The following is a 12,550-nucleotide window of genomic DNA, read 5'->3' on the forward strand; positions in this document are numbered from 1 at the left end:
CCCCGATTGCTAAAGGAAATACGGGCGCCAGAGTTGGGAAAGCGTGGGAGGGTTAAGTAAACCCTCCCCTGCCCTTAAAGGAACTCCCCACCCCAATCCACCCGAACCGCCCATGTCTGGTCCGGAGGCCTGTAGAATGGCCTCCGGACCAGTCCGGGCACATCACTAGTTTTAATTGCTTCCTTGCATTTTCCTAACTAGAAGAGCTGCTCAACAGTAAGGATGTGCACAAAGCTGTTTGGAGGTCTGGTGGTGGTGGTGGGTTACCTTTAAGGAGCAGGGAGGCTGCCCATCCCCCCACCGGTGCTGTCACCAAAAAAACTGGTGTGGGGCTGCTGCATACTTCCTTGCAGCTCCAGTCAGTGTTGTACCGGAAGTGGCTGGTGCACATCTGCACATCACAGACGTACTGCTGAACGCCGGATCCTGCACACCCCTACTCAACAGCGGGACAGTCTACCTCAGGTAGGGGTGGCTCTTTTTTGCTGGATGTATTAAAAAAGAGACTATACAGCCATCCATCAGGGAAGCTATAGGAGATCCCCTGCTAACTTGGCAAACCCCTGCTAACTTGGCAAAGAGGCACCTTTTAACGTGGTGATTCCCTTTATTTAGCAGGGGGAGAGTAACTGGCCCTATCCACCCCCAGCACAGGATCCCTCCAGTGACTGTTGCTGGTGTCTGTCTTATGTTTCTTTTTAGATTGTGAGTCCTTTGGGGACAGGAGTCCATCTTATTTATTTGTTATTTCTCTGTGTCATTTTTGGAAGGGCGGTATAGAAATCGAATGAATGAATGAATGATTCCGGCACGGAGCTGGAAGTTGGACTAGAAGACCTCCAGCATACCTTAAAACTCTTTCTATAAAAAGTTCTATAATACTGCCTACAGGGTAATAAAAATTCCTTTGCCCCCTTAGACAGGCTGGGAACACATTCTTGGACCACATTAATTTCTCTTCATCTCTTAGGAAGGGTTTTGGTGGTGCACTGCCATGTAGCCCACTGAGGCTGCTATTCTTCAATTTGCTTAGCTGCTAATTAGTTGAATTCCAACTCCTGGTTACTCTGTGGAAGAACTGGAGAGGCCCCATAGTAAAAGTAAAGGCCACTAGCTCTGCTATAGTGCCAGGAAAAAAAAAAAAAAAACCTTCTGCTGTCCTACTGCAGGCAAGAGGAGAACAGGAGAAGGGATCTCTTCTACTGCAGGAAACAGGAAGTCTGCTCAATTAGCCCTGCCTCCAGAGTCTGATGGGAGGAGTTACCATAGTCAGAATATCTTCCTCCTGCTCCAAAGAAAAAAATGGCTGTTTTATCTATCAGGGCAAATTCATTCAAACAATTACCAGAAACAAGTAGGCTTTCTTTTTTAACTGAGTGACATTACCCTTTAAACAATTGCACATGTTCTGTGAAAATGTACAAATTATGTAGGTGGCTCAGAGGATCCACATTATTAATTTCAAGAGAAAAGCAGTATTTCCACTATATTCTTGTGTTTTTTCATCAGACTGATTAGTTTGGCAACTTGTTTCTGTCCTCCGATAACAGCTCTCAGTAAAGATGAAGCCATGAGTTCAGTTAATCTCTCTCACACACCTTCCTTATTCAATGTAAACCTGACTTTGCTATCACCATTCATTTTCAAAGGCTGGTTGAGTAACACTGACCCAGGAATTATTGATCCATTTTATTATGTCTTTTTGATTGGTTGTTTTAAAAAACACCACACACAGAGCCAAGTAAAACGTGTAGGAACAGCTGAGAAAAACACAGCCAGAAGTTAATTATGCCTTAGAGCTGTCTACTATTAAATGTTTGGGATAGTGGTGTTTACTGTATTTTTTTTTTTTTTAATGAACATTCTCTTACCATTTGTCTGGTTTGTCCGTGGTTAGGCAGACCTAACAAACAGGAAAGAGAATAGAGCTCGTAAGACACCATTGCTTTTCCAAGACAAAAAAGAAAGAAAGTAAATACAAAATCAGAACAGTATGGCTATGTTTGCAAGTGGCTTGGTTTCCAAAACAGGAATAGTTTTCCACATGTGCATTCTTTGGCGATTATCTGAGAAGGTTTCCCTAACGGATCTAAAAACAATTGCTAACTATACAGTTCGCTTGATTTTCTGTTTACCTTTCCAGCAAGATCTGCTAAATCTGCCAACCATGGATTTTGCTCTATTTGCTCACTTGGAAAACACTTGTGTTTCACAATCTTCATTGAGTTTATTGTACCCCATTGTTGGGGTGGGGGGAGGGTGACAAGGTATTTCTATTATTTTTAAATTCTAAGCTCTTATCTACAGAACTGTTCAGCCCAAGAGAACTACCAAAAGCAAAATAATCCAGTCTTTGCCACTGCAAGTTCACAGTTGAATTTTCCAGCATAAGCAGTGAAGAAAAACACCAAGCACTCTGATTGGATGACAGAGACCCGACTTTCTCAGTGCACTGCAGAGAATATCACAGCTTGGGTACAAGAATAAAAAGTTAGAGAAGAGACATTCCAGAAGTGATCCTATACCAGGCCTGTACAATATATGCCCTGTAAAGTGATATGTCCTGTAAAGTGTGCCCCCCCAACTCAAAGTATTTAAGGCCCTGGAAGAATATTAAATATCCATTGTTTGCCACTCATCTGTACTTGGGCTCTTTTTTCTGTGATCTCTAAACCTCAAGCTGCTCAGGATGCTTATGCATATTGCAGTATATGCTTGTCTAGCACAAGTGTGAGAAAAGACCTGGCATTTTATGTTAAACAGTTTTGAAAGATGGAGGAGCGTGTGTGCGTGCACATGCGCACACATGTACCCTGCACGGAAAACATTTTTGTGGCTGGCTTGCCTGCCTGACCTGTGCCTGAAAAGATTAGGCTCACTTTAAGTCAGTCTGTGTGTTCTATCTGGGAAACTGGAGAGTTCCTATTTCTGAAAGAAGATCTCTCACAAGGAGGCAGGCAACAAGGCGGCAGTGTCAGGCAGGCTTGATAGATAGATAGATAGATAGATAGATAGATAGATAGATAGATTAAAATAAAATAAAATAAAATAAAATAAAATTTATTATTATTAATGCAGACAACACAGCTTCAATGTCATGGTGTGTGTGTGTGGGGGGGGGGGGAACAGGGATTTATGCTAAATGTTCAAGTAAACCCCTAAGTCTAATATGGAAATTAAGTGATGCTTTTGTGGTAGTATGGAAGCATGGTCTTAATAGCAAGGGAAAGCCAGATCCCCCTCATTCTGTTAGAAAATATTTATTCATACTTGTTAAAATATATAAATTGGAAGTTCTCTTTTGCTTCTAGCTATCCACCCCCTCTGAAGAACAGAACATAAGATGCACCTTGGTGTATCAGATAAAGGGACCACCTGTCTCAGCACCCATTTCTAATAGGAATCTGGGAGCATGACATAAAGGCATCAGCTCTCTACAGCCCTCATTAAAAGGTTTACTGACTCTGGACTTGGGACTTCTATGTGGCTATCATGACTAGTAGCCATTCCATTCCATGAATTTGTCCAAATCCTGTCTGCCTAATAATAATAAACACCTTTTCTTCTACTAGTTGATCTCATCAAAGAAACAAGAGGGAAGAGAGAGAAGGAAACTAGATTTCCTCAACAGCCAGCTGCCCTTAACTTTTATCTAGAAATAACAGTGTGAAAATACTTTACAATATTGTCAAAGGGGGATTTTATATCTAGACCTTTTAATGTAAGCTGTAGAATTTTTTAAAAAAACATGCATTGGATTGCATTGTGTAGGATTTGGGTTACTGTGTTCCCTCTAAGGCATGTGCACACGCACACAAACACAAGTTTTAAAATGTCTGCTCAGTTATTTTTAGATATCACTCAGATTGAATCAGGAAGGTCCCACTCTGAATATATGTGCGCACACACTGCCTTGATACTGCCACCCAGAATGAAACTCATTCCGCACACGTTCGGACAGCTGTGCATGTCCGCACAGATGAAAAATGTTCGAGAGAACACGGGTTACATATGCAAGGCGGGGGGGGCGCCTTTATTTATTAATGTAAAAAGTGCTATACAAGCCGAGTATCCCTTATCCGGACATCCAAAATCTGGAATACTCTAAAATCCGGACACCACACCATTAAAAAACCCAACAAAGAACGCCTCAGCTTACTTTTAAAATGTGGTTAAGCCACCTTCCTCAGGGCCAGGGCTGTCCCACCGCCTCCCTCAGGGCCGGGCCGTCCCACTGCCGCTGGCACCTCCCACCTCCTCTGCTCACTCACCTCCTTGCCACCAGTGCTTCCCGCTTCCTCGGCTAGCCTCCTCCACTCACCCACCTCTTCACCGCTGCCGCCATCGTTTTTTACCGCTGGAACTCTTGTGCGCTCTCGCGAGAGTTCCGCCTCACTGTATGTATTTATGGACCATTTCAAAATCCAGAAAAGTCCAAAATCTGGAACTTATCCGATCCCAAGCAGTCCGGATAAGTGATACTCAACCTGTATCAAGTGTTTACTAGGGATGTGCACAGAACTGGTTCGGCACTCCTTTTCTGGTTCAGAGGGTGGGGGGTCACTTTAAGGGACAGGGAAGATGCTTCCTACATGCCCAACCCTGCCATGCCACCTCCCCGCTGCTGGTGCTATCCTAAACAGTGTGGGTGGGGGGCTGCAGCATTTCTGCTTGCCGTCCTGTTCAGCTTCATCACGCCCATGGCTGACGCCCATGTGCACCACGTATGTCAGCCATGAGTGTGATGATACTGAATGGGGCTGCAAGCAGAAACATTGCAGCCCCACACCCACACTTTTTAGGAGACTGCTTGCGAGGGGAAAGTGGTGGGGCAGGGATAGGCAGGAAGGAAGCACCTTCTCTGTCCCTTAAAGTGCCCCCCTGCCCTCCCAGGAGTGCACAGATCAGTTCCATGCACATCCCTTGTGTTTACCTATATAAAACACTTTCCCATCCAACCCAAATTCCTCAAGTCTCCATGCTTGCTTACTGCACCTGGTCATGACTGGAATTTAATATGGGTAAACTGAATCAGGGTAAGACTGAAGTAATGATGGTCAATAAGTGTTTGACCTGAGTCAAAGGGGAAGAAATAGAGACACACTTCACTGGTAGGGTGCAATCTCCAGGCTTACAGACCTCTTGTGCTCCCAGATTTGTTGAAATGTAAAATTCTGACAGTGGGCAGGAGCATTTTTCATTGCTTCCATATGGTAAGAACGAAGGCTTCTACCTGTTTCATCAGGTACAGACCTTTGTCTGGCAACATCCAATCATTCTCTTGTTAAATGCTACATGCAGTACAGCAAGTCCTTTTTTTGGACTAGGACCAGTGAGACCTGAGTTTAAACCCCCATTCAGCCATGAAATTCACTGGGTGACTCTGGCCAGTTGCATTTCTCATAACCTACCTCACAGAGTTGTTGTGAGGATAAAAATAACCATGTATATTGTTCTGGGCTCTTTGGAGGATAAGCGGGATATAAATGAATTAATAAATTTAAAAAAAAGAAGATATGGGACCTAGTTACATCATGATTTCTAGGAAAACATGCATCAGTTTCTCTCCTATCACTTGCTTTTTTAGACAGAGTTCACCTATCTAGATTGAACGAGAGTTGATATTTTGGAATGAGATCCTGTGCCAGGCAAGTTTAAACACAATAAACAACTAGAGAAACAGCATGATAGATCAAATGTCCATTGCATGCTTTGATACTGAAATGCCAACCAGCTTATGAATATTGTGGGAACACAAATACTGCCCGTCAAAGTTTTCTCCTATAAGCTTTCCATCATTTTCTCAGAGATCATCAGCCAAAAAAAGAAAGAGAAAAGAAAAAGTGCTTTTTATTTGTAAAGCCCAGAAATTCTGTCAAGCTCAATTTATCTTCAACTTTAGTAAACACCAGGATACCCAATTTAACTTGTCTATCTCCATGAATTATCAATTTTTAACTGTTTTCCCCAACAAAACATTCAGTACCTCCAATCCAGCTGAGGTGGAAAAGAAATCCATAACCAGCATAACCACATATGGTTTGGGCTATTGGAGGATGAGCTGGATATAAATGTAATAAATAAACTAATAATAATAATAATAATAATAATAACCATTGACAATAAAATTCTGGCATCCCAGGTCCTTGGGAAGGACTCGATGTCTGGATAAAACAAACCAGTCAATAACACCTGTCTGACTGTGTAAACAAGAAATAATAATAATAATACTTTGATTTCTATACCGCCCTTCCAAAAATGGCTCAGGGTATCAATGTATCTGGGGCAGATTCAACTTTCTCAAAGCAGAAGTTATGATTTAGAAATAATCCACCAAATTTTCTCCTAATAATTAAGCAAAGCATCACTACAAATATATTGAGGAAGGCATTGCAACTTATCTGTGAAGTCCTCTGGACTCCATTTAAACCCTGAGCAAGCTGGTATGTTTGTTGTACAAAAACGAGCAAGCTACTGGACAAAAACCAGAAGCCAGAACCAAATCTCAGCTCTGGATAATAGACAGATTTGCATTCTTACTGTTATTTTCTCACATTAATGTTTTTAAAGATAAGTAAATAATTATATTTATATCTTGCCTTCCTTTCATCACAGAACTCAAGGCAGTATACACACCCAACCTAACCCTGCTTTAGCAAGGCATCTGCATCATATGTCCCAGAACTTAATTTAAATTCAATTAAAGGAAAAATCCTTTGGTTTTTAGGGATCGTAAACTGAGCTCCAAAATGCGAGTAAATTCAATGGCCCATGATGTTCAGTAGCCCATGAGATCTGATGTCCAATCTGGCCAACAAAATCCTAACCATAGAAACACAATTTTCCTAGGTCCTCCATATGCACTACCTGCATAGGCTGGTGGCAACAGCAAAGCTGGGGATTAGTGTTACAGGAATGTTTAAGAAGAATTTGGTAATATGTGCCTGAGCATATATATGGTGAGTGGCCACCTCAGCAGGCAATACCTACAATCAGCACAATCAGTCCCAGAGACCACAGAAATAAATTCAGAGGAAATGAACAGAAACAATATACTGTTAAGCAATAATATTTTTGAATCAATGTGAACAAATTATTCACATTTATTAATACCCCCCCCATGTGCACACACAAACACGAAACCTTAATTTCCTCAGAAGGTGGTGGTTCATAAGGATGAAACCAAACCAGTTCCAAAGGAGGAGTCTCAAAGTTTTAAAAGTTTCCACAAGATGGACAATGAAGCAGGTCCTAATATGGATGTGCACGAGCCGGCACTCAGCCAGTTTGGCGGGTGGTGGTGTTACCTTTAAGGAGCAGGGAGGGTGCGTTTTCCCCGCTGGCGCCATCTCCAAAACTGCTGGTGTGGGGCAGAAGCATACCTCCTTGCTGCCCTGGTCAGCATCAGACCAGAAGTGGCTGATGTGCACGTCACGCACATACATCGGCCACTTCCGGTCCAGTGCTGACTGGGGTGGCAAGGAGGTACACTGCGGTTTTGGAGATGCCGCCGCCGGGGGAAGGGGATGGATGCCTTTCCTGCACCTTAAAGGTAACCCCCCTGCTGCCAAACCAGCCTGAACTCCAGACTGCTTCATGCACATCTCTAGAGCCTAGGCTTGTCTGCAGTTTTCACAAAGCTAATTGAGAACAGAAAACTGCTGCTCTCTTCTCATCCAGTCTCCTGGTCTCTGTCCCTTCTCAGATTTTCCTATCTCAAACACTCAGTAAACCACTCTTCTCTAAAAATTCAGTTTCTCCTTGGGATCTTCTATTTTCTCTCTCTTCCCTTAACATTTCTCTCCCTCAATCTTTCCAACAGCAACTCCCAAGGGCCAAAAAATAATTCAACTCACTTCTCAGCCAACAGAGGGCTAACAGAAGCATGGTAATTTTTATAGCTGAAGCATTATTTGACTCCCCCATGCCCGGAGCACTGTTTAACAACTGAACAGGCAGCAGAATTTGAAATTTCAAGTGGAATTTCCCCCCAGCATTTGGAGATGGGAACTGCATCCATTGGGGTGGGGGAGACCCAACTGTGATCTTGAGGTTTCATGTCTGCTTTTCAACTTCTGTTCCTCCTAACTTTCCCATGGACTCAATAAAAAATGGACACACTTGTTAAGCAGGTGATTCTGAGCATAAAAAGTGCTCCTTATAGTACAGAAAGATTTGAGAGCCACCAAAGGTCATGGGGGGTCGGGTGAAATAACACAACAACATACTTTTTTTAAAGCTCTCTCCCTGGATGTTCTGGTTCTGTTGGTCTGAACATAGGCGTGTGCATGGAATCCATGAATAAATTGATGGAAATTTTTAATTCATTTCTTTAACCTTATCTTATGGTAGTGCAATTTAATTTTTTTGGATAAAATTTAAACAACAAAATGCAGGCAAAGGTAGATCTAGATTGGATCTAGCATTCAGGCTATAAATCAGCAGCAACAGTAGGACAGTCATAAACTGTATGGGCAATTATGATAGGACAGTCATAAACTGTGTGGGCAAGGGAAGGAAAAAAGGTTGTCATCACTGATGTCACAGGCACTATCTATTACAGACCTGTATACAATCCATATAGCGCATGTAATAGTGGGACTGTCTTTGAAGACTAATCAGAAACTTCAGTTGGTGCAAACACAGCAGCTACTTTGGTTTGTCTGGACAAATGGAACATATCTTGCCAGTCTTGCACTGGATTTTGGTCAGTTTCTAAGCACAGTTCTAAATGTTGATTTTAAAACCCTAAATGGCTTGGTATCAGAGTACTTTAAGAAATACTTTCTGACCCATAGTACTGCCTAGATATTAAGATCATCCTCAGAGGCCTTCCTTGGGCCCCCCACCTTTAGAACTGAAGTTTGTGGCATCCCAAAATAGGGCTCTCTTAGTTGTGCCTCCTTCCTGGTTCTGGAATGTTTTCCCCAACAAGGCTTGAAGGGCATTGAATTGGATGTCTTTTCAGCACTAGGTGAAGACCTTTTTATTTTTCCAGGCCTTCGAGATATTTCTGATGATTGTGTTATCTTTGGCTGTTTTGTTTATATTTATTGTATTTTTTTAAATATGTGTTTATAGATGATATAACTTTGTATTATATGACTGAGAGAGACTCGAATGCACAATTTTAACAAGTTGTTCTAATAAGAACTAATCAGCCTACATTCCTTTCACTCTCTTTATATCTCGACTAAATTTGGGGCAAATCGAGGTCCACAAGTTAGATTTCCTATGCCTCAAATGTTCATGTGTCCACCATCTTGGATCGGGGTGGATATAATAATTACAAACTGCCCCATGGAGGTGTCCCTGTGTGTCACTCACTACAGCTGTTCCAAATTTGGTTCAAATCGGTTAGACAGTCCTCAAGTTAGTGTACTTGTGCCTCAAAAGTTTATGCACCCACCATCTTGGATTGGGGTGGGTGGCATCATCACAAACTACACCATTGGGGCATCTCTATGTGTCCATTCAGCTTTAGCAAAGTTGGTTCAAATTGGTTTGACTGTCCACAAGTTAGTGCACTTGCACCTCAAAAGTTTTTGTGTCTGCCATCTTGAATTAGGGTGGATGACATCATCACAATCTTCACCGCTGAGGTGTCCCTACAGCTGCAGCAAATTTGGCTGAATTAGTTAAGCGGTTCACAAGTTAGCTCACTTGCACCTCAAAGGTTTATGGTTCTGCCATCTTGAATCAGGGTCGATGACCTCATCACAAACTACACCACCAGGGGCGTAACAAGGCTGGAGTGGGCCCAGAGACAAAATTTTAAAATGGGCCCCTCGCTGATACACACACACACTCCACAATATATAGTCATGTGACTTGCCTCTGGGGGGCCCCTCGAGGCGTGGGGGGCCCCCAGGCAGCCGCCTCCCCTTGAGTAATAGTAGTTACGCCCCTGTACACCACTGAGGTGTCCCTGTGTGTCACTCCCTACAACTGTATCTAATATGGTTCAAATCAGTTACAGTCCACAAGTTAGCCCACTTGCACCTCAAATGTTCACATGTCTGCCATCTTGGATTGGGGTAGATGACATCAGCACAAACTACACCATTGAGGTGTTCCTATGTGTCCCTACAGCTGCAGCAAATTTGGTTCAAATCAGTTAAGGTTCACAAGTTAGCCCACTTGCGCCTCAAAAGTTTACATGTCCACTCTCTTGAATTAATATGGATGATATCATCACAAACTAAGCTGTTGAGGTGTCCCTGTGTGTCACTCACTGCAACTGTACCTAAATTGGTTTTAATTGGTTAGACAGTCCACAAATTAGCCTGCTTGTGCCTCAGATGTTCATGTGGCCGCCATATTGAATTGGAGTGGATGATATCACTACATACCCCGCCATGAGGGCATCCCTATGTGTCCCTACAGCGGTTGCATATTTGGTTCAAATTGGTTAGGCTGTTCACAAGTTAGCCCACTTGCACCTCAAAGGTTTACGCATCCACCATCTTGGATTGGGGTGGATGACATCATCACAAACTACACGGTTGAGGTGTTTCTATGTGTCCCTACAACCATACCCGATTTGGTTCATATTGGTCCAGGCGTTGCGAAGATGATGGCGGGGTGGGGGGGAAACGACACTTGGACACACACAGAGAATGCTGGATGATCTCATAAGCCTACTGGACAGTAGGCTAAAAATACAATAATGCAATTCTTATAATACAAATATAGTTATATAAACTATATTTGTATTATACAAATGAAGTTACAGTTAGCTGTGTTAGTTACTATGTTGAGAGCCTTTGGGGTGAAGGGCAGGGTTAGAATATTCTAAATAAACGATCAATCAATCAATTAAACAATCAACCAACCAACCATAAGAAGTGTGCTAGCTTGGGCACATTGTATTTGTTCCAGCAACTAAGTGATATTAAAATTCTGGAAAACATAGCACTGCAGCAGAAGCAATGCCTAATATGAATGCATTTACTGTAGATGCTATTGCATCGTTGCTTATTTTTATTTTTAAGTATGTGGAGAGGCTCTCAATCAGGCAATATCACAGGCAATGTCACTGAAAATCTTATTAATTTATTTTTAGGCATTTCCTGCAGAGCTTACTGTAAATGCTTGCAAGCAGATTATTTTTCCCTTAACCAATACCTATTCTCAAATTCTTTAATTTTATGAAATTACAAAGCAAAGTAAACAATATGATGATGCTGTTAAAGAAACAATGATAGTCACAGTCCCTCATTGAACTTGAGGATCTACTAGTAGGCTGCAATCTTGAGTAAAAGTTACCAATTTTGCACAAATGTTATTAATATATATTCAGATATTTCCTAATTATTAAATTAGTTCTGCCATCTTTGCCAACTTCCAAATCATCAACATCAATTCTATGGGTGGGGTATCTCTCCCCATATTTTCAGTTACATAAGTCCATGCCAGAATCTCTCTTTTTTACTCTTCCCTATGGCACAGATGCTGAAAGGCATCATCTCATACTGCACGGGAGGAGGTAATGGTAAACGCCTCCTGTATTCTACCAAAGAAAAGAACATGGCTCTGTGGGTGCCAGGAGTCGAAATCGACTTGATGGCACACCTTACCTTTACAGCACACAATGTGCAATGCATATAAATCCCACCTTTCTTGTATGGACAGAATAAACTGAATAAATAAATATGGAATCCTTATGATGTAAGCTCTTCCTTATGCCACATGTATAGATAGGGGGCTGTAGCTGGTTCAGGACCATAGCCAGAAATCTATGGCAAGGTGTTTCAGGGATACATTGGCAGTACTATATTTACTTGAATCCAAGACTAGTTTCCCCCCCCAAATTTTGGATGTTAGAATTTTTTTGGGGGGGGGCAGGGTCATTTTACATTCAGGGTCCTCTTCCTTTTGGGTAAATAGTATAACCTGTATTTCACCCATATTTGTTAAGGGGGGGTCATCTTCTATGTAGGTAAATATGGTAAATAAAAATGAAACAACAAAAACAAATATATCTGATATATTTAAAGGTTACTTAACACAGAGGCCATTAAGCTGAATTAGATTTTAAATACCAGGTATTCAAATGCCCACTTAGGCCCTAGCTTGCAGAGTGACCACTAATTGATAATCCATTCAAATAAAGATTATAAGGTTGTGCACACGGCCTTAACCGTGGGACTGGGGAGAAAGCAGGCACTTAACTACCTTCCTCCCACATGAATGGCGGCTCCCTTGGACTCTGCCATGTGGTCACACAAGCGTTACCATGGTGGATTCCCAAGGTGGGAAGTCTTCCCGCATCCCATAGTGCACCGCACAAACAATGGAGCAGCTGCTCTCAGTAGAGCAACTGCTCTGCTCTGTGTGGCTATTCCTTCCTACCCCAGCTCACTGCCTAAAATGGGGGTGAGTTGGGGGGATGCCCTGCTACCTGCGGCAATTGCACACACAATCACCTACCGAGGTAGAATGAACTGTCAGTTTGTTCTACCTTGGAAAAATAGTTGGGCAGAGAAGTCGGGTTCTGCAGGTTTGGAGCAGCAAGGAGCAGAGGGCTCCTGGTGCTCAAGATGACAGA

The 12,550-nt window shown here is 42.4% G+C and overlaps 1 protein-coding gene across 14 annotated transcripts in view; it reads right to left on the reverse strand.

Moving 5' to 3' along the window:
* MTA1 (metastasis associated 1) overlaps positions 1-12,550 on the reverse strand; it is a 254,529-nt gene that overhangs the window by 36,890 nt on the left and 205,089 nt on the right. For 11 of the 14 annotated variants that reach the window (XR_008306725.1, XM_053248452.1, XM_053248457.1 and 8 more), the window contains one exon: positions 1,872-1,903. The exons of 2 other annotated variants lie outside the window; for them this stretch is intronic. Coding sequence is in view for 11 of the 12 variants with exons in the window: in XM_053248452.1 (XP_053104427.1) it covers positions 1,872-1,903 (32 nt within the window). In the remaining variant the exon portion in view is untranslated. Of the gene's footprint in view, positions 1-1,213; positions 1,286-1,871; positions 1,904-12,550 lie in introns of those variants that run through there. One more of the 14 variants, XM_053248462.1, reaches the window with a different exon arrangement.

This window comes from Hemicordylus capensis, chromosome 4 (genome assembly GCF_027244095.1).
Source record: "Hemicordylus capensis ecotype Gifberg chromosome 4, rHemCap1.1.pri, whole genome shotgun sequence".
Taxonomy (NCBI): Eukaryota; Metazoa; Chordata; class Lepidosauria; order Squamata; family Cordylidae; genus Hemicordylus; species Hemicordylus capensis.